This window comes from Cnephaeus nilssonii (genome assembly GCF_951640355.1).
Source record: "Cnephaeus nilssonii genome assembly, chromosome: 11".
In the NCBI taxonomy this organism is placed as follows: domain Eukaryota; kingdom Metazoa; phylum Chordata; class Mammalia; order Chiroptera; family Vespertilionidae; genus Cnephaeus; species Cnephaeus nilssonii.
The window spans coordinates 75,387,684-75,412,633 of NC_137082.1; the positions used below are offsets into that span (position 1 = coordinate 75,387,684).

The 24,950-nt window shown below is 54.6% G+C and overlaps 1 protein-coding gene across 27 annotated transcripts in view; it reads right to left on the reverse strand.

Moving 5' to 3' along the window:
- CELF4 (CUGBP Elav-like family member 4) overlaps nucleotides 1-24,950 on the reverse strand; it is a gene marked incomplete at both ends in the record, with an annotated part of 271,791 nt that overhangs the window by 189,127 nt on the left and 57,714 nt on the right. For all 27 annotated transcript variants that reach the window (XM_079784665.1, XM_079784663.1, XM_079784670.1 and 24 more), the window contains one exon: nucleotides 6,638-6,720. In XM_079784665.1, the coding sequence (XP_079640791.1) occupies nucleotides 6,638-6,720 (83 nt within the window). The remainder of the gene's footprint in view (nucleotides 1-6,637; nucleotides 6,721-24,950) is intronic.

Sequence of the window (24,950 nt, forward strand, 5' to 3'; positions counted from 1 at the left end):
ACATGAGTGTGCGTGACCTGCCAACCAGAAATGCCCTCTAGTGTCTGGACGTGAGCTTTGTCCTCCTCTGCTGCCCATTACTCCCTCTGTGCTGATGCCCTCTGAGCACATGTCCCTATGCGCCCCCACCTCTAACCCTCTAAGGACCCTTGGGCTTGTCTGCCACTTGAATAAGAACCAGTAAATGAAAGAGAGGAAAGCTCAGTTCCAGGGTCTCACTGAGCCTTTTCCAACTACCCTTGGCCTTAGTGCAGGGCTTCTTTACCCCCACACTCCTAACATTTTGGGCCAGATAATTCTTTGTTGTGGGGGCTCTCCTGTGCATAGTAGGATGTTTAGTGGCATCCTGACCTCTACCTACCAGATGTCAGTAGTGTCTTCAGACAATGTCATATGTCCACTGGAAGGCAAAATTATTCTTTGTTGAGTACCACTGGCCTCAAAGGACAGTTAAATATTTTTCTTTAGGGGATATGGGGGAATAAGAAAGATTATGTCAATTATTTCCCTAAGGGAGGAAAAAAGAAGCATTTCCCCTAGGGAGAGATGTGGAGGAAGGGCGGGTGGGACCTCTTTCTCTTACCCATCACCCTACCCCTGGGACTCAAACATCACTGAAAAATGGTTTTCTTCCCACCATGGAAGAGCTATAGGGCTGCCCATATCTCAGTGTTACAGTCCAATTGTGTTTCCTTCCAAAAGATGTCAAAGCCTTAACCCCTGGTGTAGGGTCTTTGCAGATGATCAAATTAAGATGAGGTAATTAGAGCGGGCCCTAATCCCAAACGATTTATCAAAATGGGAAATTTGTACACAGAGACAGACATGCACGCAGGGAAGATGATGTGAAGACATAAAAACACCACTTATGAGCCAAGGAACCCCTGAGACTACCAGATATGAAGAGAGGCATGAGTCAGATTCTCCCTCACAGCCCTCAGGAGGAACCAACCTTTCCAACACCTTGATCTTGGACTTTTAACCTGAGAACTGTGAGAAAATACATTCTTGTTATATAAGCACCCCCCCACCACCTGGTTTGTGGTACTTGGTTACAGCAGCCCCCAGACTAATACACTCAGCGAGAGGAAAAGCAGCAGGGCCAGGTGGCTGGAGGTGAAGCTGGTTTGCAGGACTCCACCTTCTGACGCAGAAACTCAGCAGGTGGCAGGAGCTGGGAGAGAAGATGCACGAGCTGACGGGGCCCAGACTCACCACACAGAATCAAAAACTAACTCTGTGCCTACAGGACAGATGAGTGGAAATACATCACATCCCTCAAATAAAACACTTTGATTGTGCCAATCACTAGAAGTTGTAAAACTATCCCGAAGAATTAACGGCTTCCGTACATGCTAACTACATCCATCATAAATTCGTCTTTAGTTTCTGTTATCATATTACTGTCTCTGGGGACCCCTGTCTTGTCATCATTTGCCCTTTATAATTTATTCATCTTGTTCTTGCCTGCATCCTTTCTACTTATCATTCATCTTTACAAGTTGTACATAAAATTAGATGGATCCTTCCGTGGCAGGGCTGTCAGGAAGGAGATGGGCTTCATCAGGGAAGCCCCGGGATAGCTGGTGGGGGTCCCCCTAGAGTCCCTGTGGGGTCCCAATTAGAGGTGGAGTGGGCAGAAGAAGAGAGAGGGAGGGTAGGAGGGAAGGAGGAAGAGAGGAGACAGGAAAGGCAAATGAAAAGGAGAAAAGAAGAAAAGATAAAAAGGAGAGGGGAAAAGCAGAAGAAAAAATGATGAGAAGGGAGGAAAAAGAAGCATAAAGAAAAAAGAGAAAAGGAGATGAAGAAAGGAAGACAAAATGGGACTCAGGAAAATGAAAGTGAGAGGAAGAGGACAAAAGACAGGAGACCATCCTGACACAATGATGCCAGAAATTCAACTGAACTTTAAATATATATATATATTTTCCATTTTAACATCTTTCCTGGTAAACTCAAAGAAGGTCACATTGAATTTCCATGGAAATGACCCACCCTGAGTTGGAGCGACATGAGTCAGGAGGTGTGATGGCAGCGATGCTGCATGTCTGCTGGGCTGAGCCAGGGGTGGGGATGGGAGATGGCCCAGAGGAGCGTGCAGGTTTGCTTTGTATTCTCACGTTGCCAGAGTGAGGGCACAGAAGCCAATCTTTAGCTAGTGAATTGGAACTTTAATGTTTACCAAGCAGATCCAGCTCCCACTCTCCCCACCCCCTCCCCCTGCCGGCTCCATCTCCTCCCTCCTCTGCCAGCTCCCTCTTGGCTCTGCTTCCAGGCCTCCTGCTAACTGGACCCAGCTCCTCCCCCAGCAGCCCTGGTGAGGAGCCCTTTGCTGCCAGAGGAACAGAGTGCCGGCCACGGCTGGCCATGTCCCCTGCTTTTCTCTCATCAGAGTTTTTCCCGTGAGGCCATACACTCCTAACTTTGGAAACAGATGAGCTCTTCCTGGAAGAAATTCCCTGCAAAGTCCCAGAGGCTGGGGGAGCTGGGACTAAGCAGCAGGGACCTATTTTAAGGAACAGAATTCTTCCAAAAGGCTTCCTGTGCATGCTCAGCCCCAGGGAGCTCTCAATGGACATCTGCCCAGCTCACAGCTTGACCTGTCATGTGTGCCTTGTGTCTAGGCTGGTTCTCAGAACAGTGCTCCCCCCTGACATACCCATCTTCCTCCCAACTCTCTATGTCTACCTTGCCAACATCCGGAACAAAACCTTTGGGAAACTCCTGCACCCAATAGTCATCTGTGTCCTCTCTAAAGCAACCGTGGCCCTAGAAAAGAGAAGTGGCTATCCTGGGCTTTCATAGTGGATCTAGGATTGGGTCTGGCTTGGCAACCTATTAATTGTGTGATCTTGGGCATATTGTTGAACGTCTCTAACCCTGGGCATCCTCATGTACAGGGGATAATCATGATAAAATGAGATAATGGAGATAACATGCTTGCATCATGCCTGTCAGATAGTAAGTGCTTAATAAATATGTATTATTATTATTGAGCAATTGTCCACAATCACTGATGACATTCTCTCTCTCTCTCTCTCTCTCTCTCTCTCTCTCTCTCTCCCTCCCTCCCTCCCTCCCTCCCTCTCTCTCTCTGTGTGTGTGTGTGTGTGTGTGTGTGCGTGCATGAGTGTGCACATATGTGTGTGGCTTCTGCCTGCAACTTGGATATCTCTAAGAGGGGTGGGGATACATTTTTCTAATCTCTGTGTCTGTCAGGTCTCCAAGCACACACTGAGAAAATACTTGATGGATTGAGAAACTGCCCCATGTTGACTGTGCCCCATAAATAGTGGAACAAACATTGGGAAAATAGAAGAGGGTGGGCTGGAGAGAGGCAGGGGGCCAGGAAAGTGAGATTGAGAGTGTGAGGGAGAGAGAAAGATGGAGAGTGGAATCAGCCTAGATGCTGACAGAAAACACTGAGCAAAAGGAGTCTGATGGGGGTCTATGGTTTAGTAATTTCATTCTCCTGAAGTCATGGCAACTCAAAAAGTGAGAATCCATTTGTGACACTGGCCCAGGGATGGCTCCATCAGCCATCCTTTGGTTAGGCTGGTTCTGAATAATGACATCAGGTATACTGACCTTTGAATTGTAAGAACAGACACTGTGGTCTGGTTTCTGAGCTCCCACTTAACCCAAGAGAAACGTCAGCTCCTCTCCGTCCCCAAATAAGAACGCGTGTGAGGGGTGCCTCTAGTTCTGTCTTGCTATTGTTTTGGTTGTGGTTGTGTGTCTGTACATGACAACAATGGGGTTGTTTTCCCTGCTGCCAACAGGATGCTAGCTCTGTAACGTGCTGGGAAAGAAACAGAATGGGCTGCCTGCACTATCTTCTCCCCTCCTTGTCTTCTCAGTGAGAAAGTGGAGGGCTGGTTTTAATGGATTGACTTTAATGGATTTTGAAGTCTGGAAAAGTGCCTAAATTGCTGAGGTTACCAGTTTTCCAGGTTCTTTTTTTCCATTTCTTTCTCCTCAGTCAGACATAGAGTGAGCTCACTGGGGCACCTACTGTGGTCACCCCAGACCAGAAGAGGTCTCTTTCTGCCCCAGCCCCAGCTGACAGGAACACCCATTATTTCTTTGGGGGAGGGTATTTTGCTTGGTCCTGTCCCTGCATTTGCTAGTGGCACACATTGTCTGATCTCAAAGGAGAGAACCAACCAACAAGAATAACACCAGCTCTGCTTTCTGGAATCCAAATGGCTCCACCTTAAAGCATAATTTTTTTGATCATTTTATTTTCATTTGCCTCCATGTAAGTTTGTACAGGGACTCTGTGCCCTGGGACGTTCGAGCTGCAATCCTGTCTTTCCTCCCCGCCTCTCCCCCTGTGGGCTGTGCCAGCCCTGAGAATTGTGACGAGGTTTTTGATGCCACGAGTCTCCCTGTGAGGCCTTTGAAGAAAGGACAGCATTCCAGGCACCTCAAGGGGACTCTAGGCTCTGTTTTAGCTCTGCTGTTGGACTCTCTCCTCAGCTCTCCCACCTCCCCGAATACATTCACATTTCTTTCTGTCCTTTCTTCAAAACTTGCCCAACTCGTCTTTGTGATTTCAGAAAAATGCCACTGGATCTCCCAGTATGAAGGATTAGCACAGATTATGGGGAACAGTGTTAATTATCGGTGGAAGGGGGGCCGGCGCGTCGCTCCAATGTGCTCCTGATTTCCCCTGGGCCTTTCTGCCTGGTAATAAGCCTTCTTTAATCTGGCAGGCCCCTTAGTGAAATCAGCACCACGGACAGTGGTATTGATTGCTTCTGAGAAACCATCACAGCTGCTCAACCAAATTACCTTTGATATGTGACCTTTAATGTAATTACTGCAACATCAAAGTATTTCTATAAATTATTAAAGAACTAATACACTCCATCATTTAGCTATTCTCTTATATGTAAAATAAACAACTACAAGTTAATGCTAGATCCAGAACAACCCACATTTGCTACTGAAATTCCCCCAGTCCTGGGCCTCTCCCTCTTCAAAAATTCTAAACCTCTCCCTCCCACTTTCTCTTTCTGTTTCCCCATCTACCAGGCTTTTAGCCATCACGAAACTCCCCAGCAATCTCTCTCAAGCTGATGAAGGGCCTCCCAAACAATGTGGTATTTTCTATTTCATTTGGGTGACTCTAAAATATCTATCACCATCTCCCCCCAAAACAAAGTACCACGAACAGTTTATTAATCAGCACAAACCTTTCTCAGAAGCCTTTGATTATCTTACACCGTGGCTTTGTGCCTCACACATAACATGGGGCGATGTGGCGCTTATTTCTGCCATCTTACAGAGGGCACCCAGAAAGTAATTACTATAATATATGTGCATGTAGCCGCGCCACTAAAAACCAACTGGGGAACGGCCACCGTGCCAGAGCTGGGCTCCACATAAAAACCCGTGTGTGTGGTGCACGATTTCCATACATTTGCATCCGGGGGTATGTTATTAAGATGATTCAGCCCTGAGCTTTGCAATCACAAGTACAAAAATACAATCCAAAGGCGGTCTTAATGGAAGGAAGGCCCTCCCCACCCCTCACCGGGGAAAGCAGGAGCTCTGATACAAAGGAAAGGCTGCCCCCACCGGGGGTGCTTTTCTCTCCATCTCCCTGGTTAACCTTTCCTGCTGTGGGGCAGGAATGGAAACGTGTGTTTACATACTGCTGGCTGGGTACGATTGTAAACATGCATATGTAAACATTAGTGAGCACACATATAGAACACACGTGCTTCCCCGCAGTGCCCATGGTATAATACAGCTTGAACCCGGTATATTTATAAATTCTTCAAAAATGATGCCCACAAACACTCCCATCTTTCCATGTATCTTTGCATACTCCGTGAGCTGTATATCTCAGCTCCCGAATCCCCCTCCCCCCATCTCTCTGAACCCACAGGAGACACCACGCAGACCCCTGACCTGAGAAACGCTTATTTTATGGTGATGAACTAGCCTCGATAATAGCCACTGCTGGTATCACACCCAGTTACGGGGGACATAAATAATTCTCTTCTCCCCCCCGCACAGGAGGAATAAACCAGGGCTGAGGCGCGATAGTTTATCAAAGACCAGGGCTGGCTCCTTCAATAAACACAGTGATCTCACTCCGGCGCCAAGCCTGGATGGGGAGGCGCCCCCTCCCCTCTCGCCCCGAACCCCACCCTGGGTACAGCCCGCATCCGACGTAGATTGGCTGGTGCTCAGGCGGCGGCACCTTCACCGGGGGGCCCCCGCGGGACGGGCTGGAGGCTACTCCTGGCTCCGGGGGGGGCAGACACCCGGCGGGCGTGCCTGCCTCGGGCTGCCTGCGGGGCGGGGAGCAGGGCGGGGGGGGGGGAGAAGACCCGCTCAGCAGGGGAGGAGCCCCGCCCGAGATTTGTGGCGGCGGCGAAGGGCGCCCCTCCCCGGGATTATTCCGAGGGGCCTGGACGGCGGAGTGCGGGGGGCCACCTGGCCGGGTCGCCTCGCTGCTCTAGGGGCGAGGGGCGGTGCGAGCTCGGGAAGGAGCGGCGGCAGACGGCGCGCTCGCCCGGACCGCGATCCCCCCCTCGCCGGCTGGCCACTGCGCAGCCCTGCCTCCCGAAGTCGCCCCCTGTCGGCGCGCCCGTCGCTCGCGCTCGCGGACGCCACTTACCCCGGGCAGGGTCTTCTGCTCGTGCAGCGCGCTCTGGGCCTTCAGCGCTGACTCACGCTCGCAGTAGGTGAGGAAGGCGCAGCCTGGGAGGGAAGCAAGCGGCGAGAGGGTCAGTGGGCGCCGGGCCGCCGCCGCCGCGCCCGCCCGCCCGCCGCCCTCCGTCTCAGCCCCTCCCTGCGCTGGGTCCTTCTCCCCACCTCGCTCGCCTTCTCTCCGGTGCACTCCACTCAAGCCTTCCTGCCTCTCCGCGTGCCTGCCTGCCTGCCTCTCGTCCCTCGCGTGGTTACTGTTCTGTTTCCCTCCCTCGGCAAAATCTCCCCACCCTGCCTCTCCCCCCTCCACGCCCCCTCTCCCCGATAGTCTCTTCCCATCCCCATTCCCTGGTACCTCAGGGGCCTCTGCCCTCTCCCGTCAGACCTCTCTGCCTCCCTCCCTTCATCCGTTCCTCTGGGCGCTGTTCTGTCTGTTTCAGCTCCCGCCCCAATACCTCCCAAGGGCAGCTTTCACCCCTCGCCCCAGCACCCCAGGCCACACTGGACCATGCAATCCTGTGGTGGCCTCCCTCAGGAGTGCTGCTGGCTGCTTCATCGGGGATGATGGAGGGACCCCCTTGGCCTTCCAAACAAAGGCTCCATCAGCAAGGAGGACCCAGGCCCGGCTGTCCGAATAAAGTGAGTGGGGCTGCCCACGTGCCCCCTGCCCTAGCCCACTGTGCAGTGATATCTTCACACCCGCCCCAGTCTTGGGCGTACTCAGTCCACCGATGGGCAAGGCTGGGCGTGAGGCTGCCCCTTGCTCTGCCTCTCATTCCCCGGGTGACCCCTGCAAATCACAGCTCCCCGCCTGCCTCGGTCTCCTCGGTGTGAACAGAGAGGTTTGGCCCATTGGTCTCCAAGGTTCAGCCTCGTTTTCCCTTGAGGCATTCTGACAGTGCCTCAGCAGGAAATCCGGATTTTAAGAGCACTGTTCCTGACTCAAGGGGTGACTTTTTAATGCCGGCCTTTCAGGCACAGTGACGAGGCAAAGAGAATGCTTGCTGATGGGAGAGCCTTTCTGAAAGTTCCCTCAGACTGCCCAGTGCCAGGGGCCTCTTCCTCTGCCCCCAGACCTGGCCGAGTGTGACTTGGGAGGCCTGCCAGGCTCAGAACCACAGGGAAAGCAAAACAGCCAATTTTGGCCAACAGCAGGCTGACCTGGGGAACAGTGGCCTCCGACTTTCCAGTGCCAGCCATGGCCGCAGAGCAGGCACCCTGTAGGCTGGCCACTTCCCTCGTTTCACTTTTCTGTTCACTCTCTCATTCTCTTATCTCCCCCCGCCCCTCCTTTTTTTCTTTGCTCTCACAGTCGCCTCACTTGGTATGCCTCTCTCCTCATTTTGACCTCTCCCAATCCCATCCATCTTTCAAGAATCTGATCAAGGCCCACTTCCTCCAGGCAGCCCTCCTTGACTGGTTTAGTCCATCTCAAGCCAACCTCCTTCCTTAACTGTCCACAGCTGACCATTGGGTCATTCTTGTGGCCATTTATCAGCTGTTTCCTGAGTCCCATTGTGAGTCAGATTCTGTGCCAGGCAGGCCTGGTGGCCCCCTCTTCTCATGAGGCCTGTAGGCTGGTGGTGCCAATCTGGTGCCAATGCCAGCCCTGGCCATCAGGTTTGCTCTGGCCTCTTATTTTCCCAGGTGCAGAGTGCTCCCAATGTCCCTCCAGTTCCTGAACCCTCCACCATCCAGTGAAACCCCGTTCCTCCTCTTCCAGTGCAGAAACTAGTCCTGCCTCCCTTCCTTTCCTGGCTTCTGAGAGGATTTTGGAAGGGAATATATGTGTGAGGGGGACAGAGAAATGGAAGGAAGGAAGCAGGGAGAGAAATCTGGAAAGCAGAACTCTCAGGGTCCCCATGGGCTTTCTGCCCTTCCTCCAACTCCTGCCCCAGGCTGGGAGGAGCTCAGTGCCAAGAAGCACCCGCCCCCCGCCCCCCCCCCCCCCCCCCGCTCCACCTCATCCCTCCCCATCCAGACCCCAGGCCACCCTCCTCCTCAGCCTCCCTGATTCTCCCTCCTGGTCATGGCAGACGATTATTGATGGAGACACAAGGGGGCTGAAATGAATAGCGGTCAGAGGCCCCCGTGACGTCGTCCCTCGTGCTGCCGCCTGCCTCTCTGGAGTCTCTTTCCTCCTGTCCCCTCTCTTGCTTTGTCCTCCGCCTGCACCTGCCTGCAAGGAGGAGGCCGCCACTGTCTAGCTATGTGCAGGCAAGCCAGCTCAGGACAAGGTCAGGGGCAGGTTTGGAGAGGGAGGAGGAGGGAGGAGACGGAGGAAGAGAAAGAAGAGAAGGAGGGAAGAGGAGGGAGAGAAGGAGGGAGGAGGAGAGGGAGAAAGTGACCATATTGTTTCCATGGCCTAGGATAACAAGGGAGGAATTCTAGATAAAAAGATAATAATCTGTTGCTTTTGTCTTATCCAGCTTCCAGGAATTTCTGCCACAGTGTTTTGGAGAGAACTCACAGCTGCATTTTGTACCAGAATCTTTAAGGGACCCTCAAACCCCGGGCAACCTCCCCTGACATTTCTACTCCTTGACCTCACCTCCTTCCATTTTCCCACTTGCTCACCTCCTGGCCTCTTTCCTATTTCTCAGCCCTGCCAAGCACACTCTGTCCCAGGACCTTTGCACGGGTTGTGCCCTCTCCCCAGAATGACCCCCACCCCACCATCTGCATGCCTTGCTCCTTCAGTCCCCTCAGGCTTCTGCTCAAATGTGACCTCCACAGAGAGGCCTCTCCTGACCACCTCATTGAACATGGTTACCCGCCCCCACACACGCTCACTTTCTGCTCCCTCGTCGTGGTTACTCTTCTCTTTAGTGCTCCTTTAGTGACATATTCATAGTGTATATTTGCTCCTTGATTAGCAGTCTCCCCACGCTCAAATGGGTTCTATTCCTGTTTCATTCTCAGTGCCCAGAACAGGGGCAGGAACTCGGTGCATATTTGTTGAGAGCATTGAATCTCCAACACCTCGGCTGCTTTGGAGGGGACCAACCACGGGGACTGGGGGGACACAGAAGTGGTGCTCTGAGGCTGCTGGGAGCTGACCAAGGCTCTGAGGACACTGAGGCACACTGGACCTCCCTCGTGGCAGGGGACAGAGGTCGCCTGTGAGAGTTGACAGGTGGCCCCGGCCAGGAGGGCTCTTTTCCCCAAGTCTCCTCAGCCCATTCTCCCGGGGCCTGCAGTGCAGGTACTGTCACTCCCCGATCCCTCCTCGAGGTGGTGGTCCCCTGGTCAGGGTGATGCGCAGTTCCAGACAGGAAGCTGTGCCAGGTGGACTCCCACCAATCAGGGGCCACTCACGGATTCCTCTCTTTGAACCCCAGTTTCCTGGTCTATAAATGGGGATAGTCATTCCCCTTGTGGCTTGTGGGCAGATGTACTAGCCCAGTGGTCGGCAAACTCATGAGTCAACAGAGCCAAATATCAACAGTACAACGATTGAAATTTCTTTTGAGAGCCGAAAACAGACTTCTGCGCACGGGCCACGAAGTTTCAATCGCACTGTACATGCGCGCCCGCACGTGGTATTTTGTGGAAGAGCCACACTCAAGGGGCCAAAGAGCCGCAGTTTGCTGACCACTGTATTAACTCATGAGTATTAACAAACTCTGCCGATCTCTGTAATTACAGAGTGTGGTGTAAACACATATTTACTCTCGTGCAGCGGGAGGTCTGAGGCAACATCCCTAATAAATAAAAAGGCAGATTCGGATAAGCAGCGACTAACCAGCCCAGAGAGACCAGCCCAACACAGAGGCCACCGGGGCAACCCACCCTGGCCTTCTCTGTCCATCTCTGCAGCCAGTCAGATGTTGCTTCTGACAGTCTACCCGGGAGATGAGTTGTCTCACTAGGGCTCTTTTAAAAGGCAGATTTGAATGGCTATCATCAATAAGTCAATAAATCAACAAACGACAAGTGCTGGCGAGGATGCGGAGAAAAAGGAACCCTCCTACACTGCTGGTGGGAATGCAGACTGGTGCAGCCACTTTGGAAGACAGTATGGAGTTTCCTCAAAATATTAAAAACGAACTCCCATTTGACCCAGTAATCCCACTTCTAGGAATATATTCCAAGAAATAAGAAACACGAATCAGAAAGGATATATGCACCCCTATGTTCATAGCAGCACAATTTACCATAGCTAGGATTTGGAAACAGCCTAAGTGCCCATTAGCAGATGAGTGGATTAAAAAACTGTAGTACATCTACACAATGGAATACTACGCTGCTGTAAAAAAGAAGGAACTCTTACCATTTGCAACAGCATGGATGGGACTGGAGAGCATTATGCTAAGAGAAATAAGCCAGTCAGAGAAAGATAAATATCACATGATCTCACTCATTTGTGGAATCTAATGAACAACATAAACTGATGAACAAAAATAGATCCAGAGACAGAGAAGCATCGAACAGACCGTTGAACCTCAGAGGGAAGGTGTGTGTGTGTGTGGGGGGGGGGGGCGCGCGTTAAGAGATCAACTAAAGGACTTGTATGCATGCATATAAGCATAACTGATGAACTCAGAGAGTAGGGGGATGAGGCTATGTGCTGGGGAGTGGGAGTGGTCAGGGAGAGGTCAATGGGGGAAAAAGGAGATATATGTAATACTTTAATTAATAAAGATTAAATTAAAAATAAATAAATAAATAAAAAGGCAGATTCAGATAAGCAGTGACTAACCAGTGACTCCCTGTGCTTGGAGGTACCACGTCTGCTCCCTTGCTGAAGGCAGAGCCTGGGGGATGGCAGCTTGGTGGGGAGGGATGGCTTTGTGAGGAGAGTTTGCCATCACTGGGTGTTTTAGAGCTTGGCAGGCCTGCGGTGAAGGCCGAGGTGGGGGCTCAGGGTGGCCAAGAGAGAGTGGGTGCCCAGGTAGTACACACAGAACCCCACACAGAAAAACTTGTGTTTTTCTTTGTTTGTTTGTTTGTTGTTACTTTTGTGTTAATCCTTACCCAAGGATATTTTCCCGTTGATTTTTAGAGAGAGTGGAAGGAAGGGGGAGAGACAGAGAGAGCAACATTGATATGAGAAAGACACATAGATTGGTTGCCTCCTGCATGCACCCTGACCTGGGGCCGGGGATTGAGACTGCAAGCGAGGTACATGCTCTTAACCTGGGACATCAAACCTGGCACCCTTCTGTCTGAGGGCTGATGCTCTAGCCACTGAGCCAAACCAGCTAGGAACAGAACTACTAGTTTTGACTTCCCCTCACAGCAGCTGAGGAGGGGCTTGGAGCTGTGAGGGTGGGGCAAGGGCCACAGCTCAGCAGTCATGACATCTGTCAGGCTCACTCCCCTGTGGACGCGCTGAGGTGTCCCCAGAGACACACCCAGCGAGGCCCCTTGGGAACTCACAGTCTAGCTGGGAGATGGATTCTCTCCGGGAGCGGCTGCACCTCCACACACTACCGTGGGGAAGAGAAGGCCAGCGCCAGGCTGTGAACCCGGAGTCCCTAGGAGGTCTGAGAAGGAAGCACCCTTTCTGGGGACGGGGCTAGCGGGACAGAAATCTCTCCCTCCTTCCGGCCCCGCAGTTCCCTTCCAAGGCCTGAACCTGCAAGCATACGTGTACTCGTGCCCACAGAGGAGAGAGCAAGGGTCCGCGGTGGCTGTTTGGAAGAGCAACGATTGAAAACCACCTGAAGCTCCCTCAGTGCAGGGATGCTCTTCTGTTCGAGCAATCTGAAAGACGAAATGGCCCCACATGTACCAGCACGGAAAGAAGCATTGTCAGAGGAGAAGGCAGACTGTCAAGTCACATACGACATGTGCATACAGTGGAGGCATATTCCGGGAGATATGTATGCACTCAGCTCTGTGTCTGCCCTACAGCGAGTCCGGAAGGGTCACGCCAAGCTGAGGACAGGGATGTGGGGGCTGGAGGGTGTCTCCCATGAGTTTAACTCTTTTTTGTTTTGATTGACACCTTTGGATGTAGAATATATTCATGTATCACTTGCATAATTAAAGATTTAAAAAATCTTTGCTGAAAGAGGAGGATGGAATAAAAAGCAGGTGGGTGAAAATGGGGGAGCCAGGCAGGAGGTAGGACTCATAGTCCATTTTGAACAGACAGAGATCACTGGGTATCAGCTTCCCGGCAAATTCCTCATGATCATGGTAGGTCCTGCGATCCCCTTGCCTCACAGCTTCCTACAGCTCTGGGACTTGAAGCAGCTCTCTCTGCCCTGCAAGCTACAGACAGCCTTCATGTTGGTCCTGTGGCCTGAAGTTCCAGTAGTTGATGTTGGGGGGATGGAATCCATGATGGCACCCAGAGCCTCCCCATCGCTGCCCTCCCTCCTATTCTTCTTGGCTGACCAGCTGTATGACACTGCTGGCAGGATCTGAGGGGAGAAGCCGCGGAAACTACCCGGGAATGTCCGGGTGAGGTGTGACCTGGCCCTGGTCTCCCTCCTCTTCCGTCCCCCTGTCTGATTCAGAGTCCGCGTGTTTTATCTCAACCCTCCTGAACCATGGACTTGAACAGAATAGAACAGCCTGGCAGGGCAGGAATGGACTTTGAAAATTGCCAGGGGTGGGATTGGGGGCTGAGCGATGTCAGACTTCGAGAGATAGTGCTGTCATCTGCAGCTGGTCCCTGGGGCTCCCTGCTGAAGGCCGACTCCCACGCCCACCCATGTGACCCCCAGGGGCCTGCCTTCCCTCCGCTGCTCTCGGGTCTGCGTGCACTGACACTGGCCTGCACTCACACTCTGTATGCTGCCATTTAACCGCTTCCCACTCACCGTTCTTATTTACTTGTCCCTTCTTTTGATCAGTTTCATGTCTTGGGTCTTTGAACAGACTGTCAATTCCCTGAGAGCAGAGACAGTGCCTTCAGAATGGAGGGCTGATCATCCCGTTCAGGTGTCTGAGAGCAGGGCGACCAAGAGAGCAGTGGGGCTGGGGAAGGAGACCCACCAATTGGGGCGCTGGAGAGAGAGCAGGAAGCTCTGGGTGCAGAGAAGGGAGGGAAGCGGGAGGAGGGTGTGGCCAGGAGAGGTTGACAGTGGTTGTTGCCAGGCTAGGGTGTAGGCGGTGGCAGGCACCCTTCTCCAGCAGGGCAGCCTACGGAAGCTGGGGCGAGGGGCGCTGCTGATTCCTGAGAAGGTGGGCGGGCGCCCTCTCCCACGTGGGGAAGAACACAGCGCAGCAGCAGAATTAATTGCACGGAGATGGCAGTAATTTACAAAGCCCCGTGTGCCGGTATAAAAGGCCCTTGTCATCGTGAAGCGAAGGAAGTACAATTTCCTGCCCAACTCTGAACAGGGCTGAAGCCTGGGGTGTAATCATCGCGGAGGGGAAGGCTCCCCATACGCTCCCTCCTCCCGCCCCAGCCAGGCCTTGGCTTCCTACTAATTGAATTACAGAATTAGCCAGGGGAAGGTGGCTCGAGAACGCAGAGATCTGGACTTTAATAAAACATCAGATCCTTCAGGCCAGTCACTTTTCCGGCCCTAGGAAGTGGGGGGAAGCTGGTGTGTGGGAGTGGGGGCGGGAGGAAAGGGAGCAGGAAACCCACCCACCAGCCAGACCCACGGGTCCCTGTTCAGGGTGATATCCTCAGGGGGTCCAGGAAGGTCCAAATCTCCACCCTTTGACCTGTCATGATCCTGAAATCGCCCCTCAGAGCATCTTTCCTGAGTGGTTCTCACCCCAGGCTGCACCCGAGAATCACATGAAACACGGAGTTGGGCCGCTATAGGGAAACTGAGGCAGAATCTGGGGAGGGGGCAGCGTGCAGGGAGAGAGGTGGGCCAGAGGGAACTCCGCCAGCCTCCCTGGAAAGAGGATTACTGGTGCTCTAAGGCCACGTGTGTCCGCGCCTCCAGCCTCTGTCCCCCATGGTCTGGGTGGGCAAGGATAGCCTCGCCGTGCCTCGCAGCAGATGTCCCTTCCCCACGCGCGTGAGAGACGCCGCTGCAGACTTCTTCACCGGGCTCCTCCTCTGGGAACGCCCCCCCAGCGCTGCCCTGCCTGGGTCTGCGCTGCTTTAGACCCACCTCCTGGGTCCTGCTCAGTGAAGCCCCAGCCATTTTGGTCTCTCTTTCTGTGGATTCCTGTGGCCATGCCCTGGTCCGCTGCCCGTGGTCTGCCCCCAGGGTGAACCTGGTCTCCACTTCTAACCTGGGAGCTCCTTGAGAATGGGCCTTTGAAATAGGCAGAGAAAGCAACCCTGGGGCCTGCCCCTGTTTCTGCCCCTTCCCCAGGGCCCACACGCTGGGTGATCTTCGTGGCACCTTCCCAGGATCCGTCCTGGCCATTCCAGTCCCCCTAGTCCTGCTCACCTGGCCCTTCCTCGCCCTCTCCTCCCTTTTTCCCGGGAGTGCTCCCTGTGGGCATGCCAACAGTCCCTGCTCTTCTCCCTCCGTGCAGAGGGCAATGATCACCCACCACAGCCCGGCTCTGGTGTCCTCTTCTCCTCCATCTCCATGGGGACCCCACCCTTTCCCTGCTGCCTTCCCCACACCGCCCCCTTTGGAGCCCTCATGTCCTTCTAGGAGTGACTAAGCCTTAGCAACGGCCCCTCTTATTTGGCAGTTAGAGTACACATATTTGTCCACTCACTTTTACATGTGTTTGCCCAAGTGGAAATATTCTACTATAGATGTTGCTAACTCCAGGGACCCCCGCCCCCGTGACAGACGTCATTGAGTGCAGTGGATGCTAAGTGCACTCTGTCCCTGCCTGGGTGACAGTGAGCTGAATGGCTGGGAAGAGATGGCTGGCTGTAGGGCCATCGGGTTTGTGGAGAGGGTCTGGGATATGGGCCCGACCGCTCAGGCCCAGGTGAGGGCAAGAGCCATCCATCTTCCCGGAGGCGGCCTGAGGCGTGGGGATGGTGGGGCTGCGCAGGAGGGTGAGATGGATGGGACCCTCAGCCAAAGAATCAGGGCTGCTGGCCTGCTCACCTCCGCAGGGCCCTCCAGTACTGGAACCCCACCCTTGGCCAGCATCCTGCTTTTGAGCTCAGCACTGCCCTCCTGTGTTCACTCCCTTTGAACCAGAAGCTCCAGGGGAGCGCGTCTCAGAGTTAAGCGGGGTGTAGGAATGGGAAACTGGACCCCCTCGCCGACTCTAATGTGTCTCCATCTTCTCTCAGCCCTCCTGCCCTTTGTGGCCACAAGACAGAGATGGACATGGAACGGGGGGTCCAGATCTCCCCAGACCTAGACTGGGAACCCTCAGGGACAGTCCTGCCTTTCTCTTCCTGCTGGGCACAGTTCGGCCTGAGGCGCCTAAATGGCTCTGCACCTCGAGGCTGAAAGGTCCAGCAGGCAGGCTTTTGCCAAGTGCCTGCCCCTGCCCGTTGCCCTCGTTTGCACCCTCGGTGCCGGAGAATTCCTTGTCTGCTGTGCACCGCGACCTCTCATGGCACTGTGAGAAAGGACAGAAAGCGGACATGACATAGTGACGGTCTCGCCCCTTTCTCAGCAAAGAGCTCCTGGTTTGTGGCCAGGGGATGGGGGCTGGTGCAGGGAAGGTGTCCGCCTTGCTAAGGCCCCGCGCACAGAGCAGTCAAGCCTGTCCAGCTGACAGCTGTACTGGGTTTTGTTCTGCAGCCAAGGGGCTGCCACTGCCCCCGCCCCCGCCTCGGGCCGGGGCTCCTGCTGGTCCCCAGGACAGCAAGCAGTGCTCCTTCACTTGTGCAGAGGCCTTAACTGGCCCAGGTGCTGTCCTGCCCAGGAGCTCACCGAGCTTACACCGCAGAGCAGGCCAGGCCCCTGTCGTCAGCCTCTGACCCCAGGGGTGGGGGGATGGGGGGAGTGGACGCCTGGGCCCCAATGGCTGGATTGGGGCTGAATCCTGAAGTCCCTCTAGAGGCCCCAGGCCGGAGATGTTCTCCTCCATACCCTATGGCCTGCACTTGGGGTCAGGGACTCACAGATGACCTCATTCTCTTCCTACAAGAACCCAGGTGGAGACAGCGCCAGGTCTCTGGGGCCACAGGCACCTGACCTCCCTCGACCCCGATACCCTGTCCCATGTCAATCAAAGTCAGGCTTCTCCGCAGAGGGCTCTGAGTATCAGGTTGAATTTAAAATGCATGTGGCGTTCGTTACTTGCAGGAACACCAGGACAAATGCTAGAGCTGAGAAACGGAACTGTGCTCCCTCTTAATTAACCTGGTCGGGGAGTTTAGACTTTTCCTGTTTTGAATTTTCTCAGATCAGGGTGCACCTGCTGAGAAGGCTGGCCTGACTCCAGCGGAATGGCCCCCTGGCTCCCGGAACGCCACAGTGGGAGGGGGTCTCAGGGCTCCCTTGGTGTAGCCTAGCTGGCTGCTAAGCTGTGGGAGATAGGCAACAGGCAGTGTCTGAGAAAGCGAGGCTACCTCAGCGTGTAGGAGGGAACCCACTCCCGCCCTCTGGCTTGCCCATCTCCCAGCCGGCCTAAAAATCGCCTCTTGCTCTTTGCCTGTCTGGTTGGAGCTGCAGAGCCTTGGCACGCTGCTGGGCCCCAGTCAGACATGCTGAACGCCTCAGTGTATGGGAATGACTCAGTACGGTATCTTGAGTCCTCAGTGACCCCAGCATTTGCTGGGTTGTGTGTAGTTCTTGTGCCCATTGAGGGAGCTCAATAAATGCTTGCTGAGTTGCATGGAATTCCGGTGTTGGACTTTCCTCAGTGGTTGGCTTGACTAAACTGAGGTGGGGGTCCTTTCCCCAGTGGGATCCCTCTCCCCGTGCAGAGGGAGGTGTGAAGGAATCCCTCCTGGGGCCCCCACCCCGCCCCAGCAACTGTCCTGGACACAGCCACAGGGATGGCTCTTTACCCTCAGGAGGGTGGGGCTCTGCCTCTCTGGCTCCTTTCTCTCATGAAAGGAGAGGGTATCGCAGCTGCAGGAGAGGGAACTGAATGTCTTTTTGTCTGTGTCTCAGTCACACTGAACCACGCTCTCCCACAGCTAATTTCCACGTCACCTGCAGGCCTTTGCTCGGGCTCCTCCTCGCCACCAGGATGCCTTCTCTGCTCCTGGGTCCTCTTCTAGATCCTCCCCCCTGGGGAGCCCTCCCTGGCTTCCCAGCCTCACCGATTCTCCTTCCAAAAAGTCCTTCCAGTTCAAGGCTTCGAAACATTCAAATGAGCACGTGGTTAAACAGAGTTTTCTGTTGTTTTTATAGGTGGGAACCATGTGTCCCCAACTAGACTCCAGCCTATGGGGCTGTGCCTCCCTCTAGCATCCCTGACCAAGCCCAGGGATGGGGGCCTCACAAGAGAGGCTGAGCTGCTCAGACTCAGGAGGGGAGGGTATGCACCCCGCTTTGAATGCACATGGGTACTCACGATCTGCCCGGTGAGGTGAATTAATCTCACCTCTCTTCTCTGGCTCCTTCCTAACGGGCCCTAATTCACTTAAAGAACAACAACAACAAAATAGCAGCACACCAACCAAGAAATTCCAAACTCAGCACCCAAGACAGGTTATTTTGAAAAGACCAATAGCCAAGAGCCCCATATTACAGGATCAATGTTTGGAAAATGTGATTTTCTTTTCTAAAGCAGAAAAACAATCCCACACAGTCCTGGCAGGCCATGGTCCAGCTCTCATGGCGGGTGTCTTTTTCTCATGATCTTGGGCACTTAGACCACTCTCCTGGCCGGGCACTGGGCTTCGCCCAGCATCAGTAAGATGGTTCAATCACAGGCATTTAGCAATATTTAACCCGGGGCTGTGGCAAAGGAGCAGTCAGCAAGTGTGACTTGAGATGCTCACCTCTGGGAATTGATCCCTGGAGCTCTCCCAGTCCTATCGGAGGCATGGAGTACCGTTCACATTGTAGGGGTGGTAGGGGCTCTGGCTTTTTAGAGTCAGTTGGTCCCCATCCTGGGAAGGGCCGAGCCACCATTTATAGCTGACCTTGGGGAGCGCCCAAGATGGGCGAGAGGCAGTTGGCCAACGAGGAGAGTGACCTTTGGGGAGGGGGACAGAGCATGGCATTCAGCTTGATTTCTTCTCTTCCCAGAGACCCACCCACGTGCCCTCAAAGCCCACCAAGAGAGAAGACTGAGCTAATTAATTCCTGGACTCAGGAATTACGCAAGACTCAGACTGTGTGAATGGGATCGGAGGGAGTACAGTTATCTGTGGATGGAGTGAAAGATGCTTCCTTCATTCACCCAATAACCATTTATTGATAGCCTGCCATTTGCTGGATGATGAAAGACATGCCCTCTGCTTTAAAGGAAACCCTAGGTAAACACGCTGGCAAGGCCAGGTGATGTGCATGAAACAAGTATACCTCCCAAGCTGAAGTTTGAGCAGGGCTCACCGATGGCCCAAACGATAACAGCAAACACTGATGGTGGACTTTGTTCTGACTGCTTTACGTGTATTGAATCGCTTAATGCAATAACTCTATAAAATGCACGCCCATTTTAAAGGTGAGGAAACTGAGGCACTCAAGATGAAACACTTGCCCAAGGTCTTATGGCCAGAGCTGGGCTGTGAATCAAGGCAGGCTGCCTGCAGAACCCATGACCTTAACCATGGGCTCTGCCACCTGATGGCGGAGAATTCTCAACTCTGCCCAGGGAGAGCAGCCTCAAGGGAAGGATGTGCTGGGGAAAGGGCTCCCCACGCGCACAGGCAAAAAGAGGTGTGGGCTGCAGGGTGAGCTCGGGCCCACTCCCGTCCCCTTCAGAGCTCCTCCAGACACCTTCCTCAACACCTTTCTGTGGCTTTCTCCCTCGTCTGTTCTCCCTCTCCTCTTCTTTCTTTTCCCCTTCATTACTTCCCCGTTTTCCTTCTTTCTTTCCTTTCTCTCTCCCTCCTTTCTTTCCTTTTTTGTCTCAGCGCTGGAACCCCATATTCTCTCTTAAGTCCCACCCTGACTCCTCCAGGACACATTGTTTTTTCCACCCCTAAACGAGGGTCACATCTGTCCCCCAGGTTTCTGACACCAGCCAGCTGGTGCCTCTGAAAAAGCCATTTAACTCTGTGGCCTGATTGTTTGCATCTGGAGTCCTGGGAAAAGTCTGCCACCTGGGAGGTAGGGGGCCGGGGGGGGGGGGGCTGCTCTGGCTCTGACTATAGCCGTGGCCTTGTTGTGGGGACATCCGGATAGTTTAGGTTTACATAACCCTTGGGTTCCTTCCCCAGGAAGTGGGGATAAGGACACTTGCCCACTGGGGCCAGGGCACCCAGCAGGGTGCCTGACATATAATTAATGGGGGATCACTATTGCTGCGTTGTCCGGAGCAGCAGTTGTGATATGATGCTAAAGGTTCCCTACCGTGTGAAAAATAGCTCTGGCATTTACACTATCTGGTGTTGTCTGCTTCCCTCGCATGGGACCAGCTCATTTACTTGATTATTCCCACGCCCATCCATTACCACAGGGACAGGGGCCCTGTTGGTGCTCCTGCCCGTGCACAGGCCAGCTCACTGGGGCTCGGAGCCACTGAGGCTTGCATTGAGGTCTAGGAGGCAAGTGTGTTTTGTTTCCTTGTGTACCTGATATGCTAATGACAGGAGGAAGTAATGAGCTGAGTGACAAAGAGCTGGCTTCATGCTTCCCCAAAGAGGCACCTCTGTGTCAATTGTTTCTTTTGTGAGAGGAATTGTCAAGACTGGGGATGTGGGCTGGGAGGGATGGGGAAAGGAAAACTGGGGGTGTCTCACCCCCACCCCATAGCAGGGCAGGCCCCTGGCAGCACTACCAAGGCAGCTGGGAGGGAGGGAGTGCATGCGGATTGAGTGCTCTGATCCATGGTACTCCCTGACTTCCCAGAGGACCCTGGGAGCTCCAGGATGGCAGGGTCCACCCCATCGGCTCTGGCCCTCGTATGCCCTCCTCCTGACACAGGGCCTAGTGCTGGCAGGAGGCACAGGTGAGGGGTGGGCATTGGCTTGGCATTAGAATGCCGACTGAAGACAATCTCTGACAGGTAAACCACAGCTGCCAGCAAGTTGACAGGTCTCTCTGGACCTCGGTTTCCTTTTCTGTGAAATGGGTTTGATATCCCTGCCTATGAGTCTGTGTCCCCAGCCTCCAGCACCGTCCTGGCCCAACGTGGGTTCCAGCACATATTCGTCAGTGAGAGGGTGAGTGGCAGGAGGCAGGGAGCAGGGAGTGAACACTGTTCTTTTACAGAAGAGGAAAGGGATGTGTCTGCAGGTCAAGGTGACATGATCATCCCAAGATCACAAAGCTGATTGGTGAGAGAACCAGGCTCAGGTCCACGGCCTGGCCTGCTGGGTTGAGGGAGATCAAGTCTCTGAGAGGCTGGGAGCCCAGTGCGCCTGGGGAGGAGAGAGCAAGCAGATGTTGGGTGGTCAGCATGGCGGGCCAGACGAAATGAGGAGGAAGCAGATTAAGCCAACAGATGGAGATGTCTCAGCCTCTGCACCAAATCGGGGGACAGGGAGAACACAGCCACCTGAGCAGGTGGAGTGAGTCCCTCCAGTGTTCCTGCTCCTGCCTTCAAGGACGGAGGGCAGTGGGCAGGGCTGGGGCGGGTGAGGGGAAGGGGGGAGGGGGCAGGAGGGGTAGAGGGAAGCACAGGTCTGAAATGCTCGCAATGTCCTAGAAGTCTGTAAGGTTCTAGCCTCTGTTCTCAATGCCCTTCAGGGGCGTTGGGGTGGGAAAGAGGGGGTGGAGGCAGGATTTTGTGGGGGACCCAAGGCCAGGGCTCATGAAATGTCCCAGGTAGAGCCAACCTGAGGCCTGCCCTCATCACTCCAAAATGGGTCTGACTCTCACACTTGGCCGTGTCTCAGTCTTTGTGTCCTCAGGTTTTACCCCTTCTCTCAGCTTCCTAGAAATTTCCTTTAGACTTTTGCTTTGTCTTGGCTGAGCTGACTGTACCCCATGGCCAAGAAGGCCAGCTGGGAGAGCTGAGGCCCAGGAGGGGAAGGCTGGGCAGGGGGTGGGTAAAAGGGTGGCTGCTGGCCTGCCTCTCTGGCATTTTCACTCCTGGCAGCTGTGGCCCTCATCCCCTGGCTTTACACCCCCTGGGAAGTGCAGGGCTGACCTCAGGGTCCCCGTTGTTATGAGGGCCAGGCTATCTGAAAGCACCAGTCCAGGACCCAGGCGAACAGAAGGTGGGAGTGATAGGCATGCAGACAGAAGGAGACCCTGATACAAGGGTCTCAGGGCACGGAAGTGTGAAAAGGCATGGGCTGGGACCTGCACCTTGGATCACAGGCCAGGAGAGGGCTGCTGGCCTTCTGGGGTCGCTGGCCTCCTTGTCTGTGAGATCAGCACAGGCCAATCCCTGGGAATGAAAGTGGGAAGGAAGATTCAGAGTTCTGGATTTCAGTCCTGCTTCTGCTTATTCCGCCTTCAACCTGAAGGCCCAGGAGGTGGGGGGCCACAGTCGAGTCCCCCTCCCCCTGGCAGGCTCTGAGGCTGCTGCCTCATGCTTTAGTGTCCAGGGGTACCTGCTCTTTGCTCAGCCCTGGCCTGGGGAGGGAGGGGAGGGGAGGAGAGGAGAGGAGACCAGACAACGAACCTCAGCAGCACCCAGACTGGGACGGAAGGAGGGACAGAATGGGTGATGGGGGCCCTTAAGGAGGCAAGGAGTGTCCCTGGGGCCTTGATAGGGGCGGGGAGGAGAAAGAAGCAGGGGAGGGCATTCCTAGGGTTGAAGTGAGCTTGCTCTGTGGGGACCTGAACACGGCTTGGTCATCTACAGTCAGACAGTATGCTCTTCAGAAATGCACTCCAGGGCTGGCTAGCATGGGGCTAGCCCACCTTCTCCCCCTCCCCCTCCTCCTCTCTCCCCCTCTCCTTTCCTTTCCTCTCTCACCAAGTGTCTGTTTGGGGCAAGTTGGGGCAGGGAGGGGAGGAGATGCACGGGGTGCGGTGGGCAGCAGGCTGCCTCTGCCTCCCACAACCGGTCCCCCGTGAACTCGAGCCACCGAGCGGCTGCTTCCGTCTGCGGGTCTATATATAGCGACTGTGAGGCACACTCTGGAATTGGATTCCATGTAGCCCTCTGGACTCGAGCTAACTTTTGGGGAGTAGTTTTCCTGGGAGCCTGCCAGTCCAGTTCCTCCCTCATGAACACTAATTACTGCACAGACCTTCTCCATGAAGTCGGTGCTCAAGCCATTTCCATCCAGGCGGCTCTCCAAGACGAAATTTTTCTACTGGGAACCGACAGCCACAAATAAACCTACCATCTACTTAGCAACAGAGAACAAGGGGGTTGGGGAGGAGGGAAGGCTCCTGGCGGGTGGGAGGAGGGGGAGGGAGGAGAGAGGGGGAGGAGGGCAGAGCTGGCTTCTTTTCTTCCTCCTTTATTTTGCAGAAAGGGTGTAATCAGCACTCGGGGGAAAGGTGGCACAGGGTGTCTCCTAAGACAGCGCAGTGGCCCAGGAGGAGGGGCCAGGCCACCGACCAGGCTGGTACCAGGGTTGGCCAGGGCCCCCACTGCCCCGCTGGGCACTGCTGGAGGCTGCAGCGGCCCCTGACCTCTCCAGCTTTCACTCACTCCTTCCCCACCCTCGCCTTCTTCTCGCCCTGTGGGCCCCTGCCCAGCTCACTGGGTCTGGCCTTCCTGAGGGTGGCCTCTTCCCGCCTCTCTGCCTGGCGAATTCCCCGCCATCAGCCAGGAATTGGGAAACCACCCACCTCTGCCAGGCAGCGCCTCCTGACCTCTCCGGGCAGCACCAGCCCCTCCATTCTGAACGCCAGGCACCCAGCAACGGGGCCTGCTCTGTCCCTCGTCTCCTTGGAGTCGGCTCATCCGTTGCCAAGGAAGGAGTGGGCACGTGAGTGAATGGGGCCTCATGGCACCACGTCCCACCTGTTGTACACCTGCCAGGTAGATACCCTCTCTCCCATTTCGCCGAGAGCAAGCCTGAGCCTCGGGATCAGGCAAGATGTTCATGGCCACTCGCTACCTAGGGAGAGGTAGGGCTGGGATTTAAACACCCGGGTCTGTGTCCAAAGGCAGATGTCAGGCTCTCCCCCTCGGGGCTCCCCTGGGACGGTTATGGACAGTGCCTGCTTCTGCCCCCCTCTGCCTCGAAGGTCAGCCAGGGGTGGGCACTCAGCCCCCAGTCCAGGAATACTTGCACCCAAAGGGCAGGAGAAGTTCCCTGCATTTCCCAAGGCACAGGCTCGGCCAGTGCTCTGACCACTGGCCACTGGCCAGGTCCCAGCACTCCAGCCAGCAAAGCCCTCCGAGCCTGTGGCAGTCACAATGTGCGGCATGCACCTTGCACAGTCGGCAGCGGCACTGCTCCCTCCCTTAGCAGAGACCCTCTGCATCCTGTGCCTAGCTGTGTGCCCAGGGGCATCCACACCAGGACCCACCTCAAAGTCACCTCTCCCCAATACCTCGACCTTTGTCTTCTGAGACCTATGCCCCAAGATGGTGAAAGGGCTCTAACACCCTTTCTGCCACCAAGACTTGTGAGTCCCGTCATGTCTCTGGGATTCAGTTTCTCCATCCATCAAATGGGCACAATGCCCCGTTACCTGGGTGGGTGGTTCAGGCATCAGGGGAGATAGCAGCAGGAAGGACTGAGTGCTGTTTGAATGTCAGTTGTCTCTCTAGAGGCCCCTGTTCTAGGCACCCTACTTTGGGCTCACTCTGGACTCTCCTGTCCCCAACCTGATCCAGGGTGGGTGAGTAAGGCCAGAGCTCAGCTCTCCTCTCAATGAGAAGCAGCCAGACTCAGGGCCGAGAGAGTGGCTTCCTGGGGCAAAGAGAGGAGGAGCCCTGGGAAGGGCTCTCTCTTAAAAGAGAAATCAAGAATGGAGTAGGTTTATGCCCAGGGTCAAGCCCCCTTCCTGCTCTGGTACCTGTGGCCTTATTTGTAGGGAGGCAGTACAGGGCGGTGGGTAAGAAGGGGGCTGGCACACTGCTTGGCTTATGTCTGTGTGACTTGGTGCGGGCTTCTTAATCTCTTCCTCCCTCAGTTTCCTCACCTGCAAAATGGGAGACTAACAGCATTTCCCTCGCTGGGTTGCTGAGGGTTAGGTGAGAAGGTATGAGCCAGGTCCGGAGCAGTGCCTGCTTGCAGGAAGCGCACCCTCGGTCCGTGGCAGCCCTTAGTGAACAGCTAATACTTGTCTCCGTTAGCACGGCGCATCACTTCCCAGGGACCCCTGGGCTCCGCACACCCTTCCCTTCAATGGCTCTTACATTTTCTAGTGGTGCTCCCCCACTTCCATTCCTGGGTGATCGGCTGTGGTAAAACTCTAACCTCCCTCCGGCAGAGCCAAGCTGAAAGGGACACACCCATCGGGAGGGCTACCCCGAGGGGAGTACGGCAATGGGCACGTCTGTCC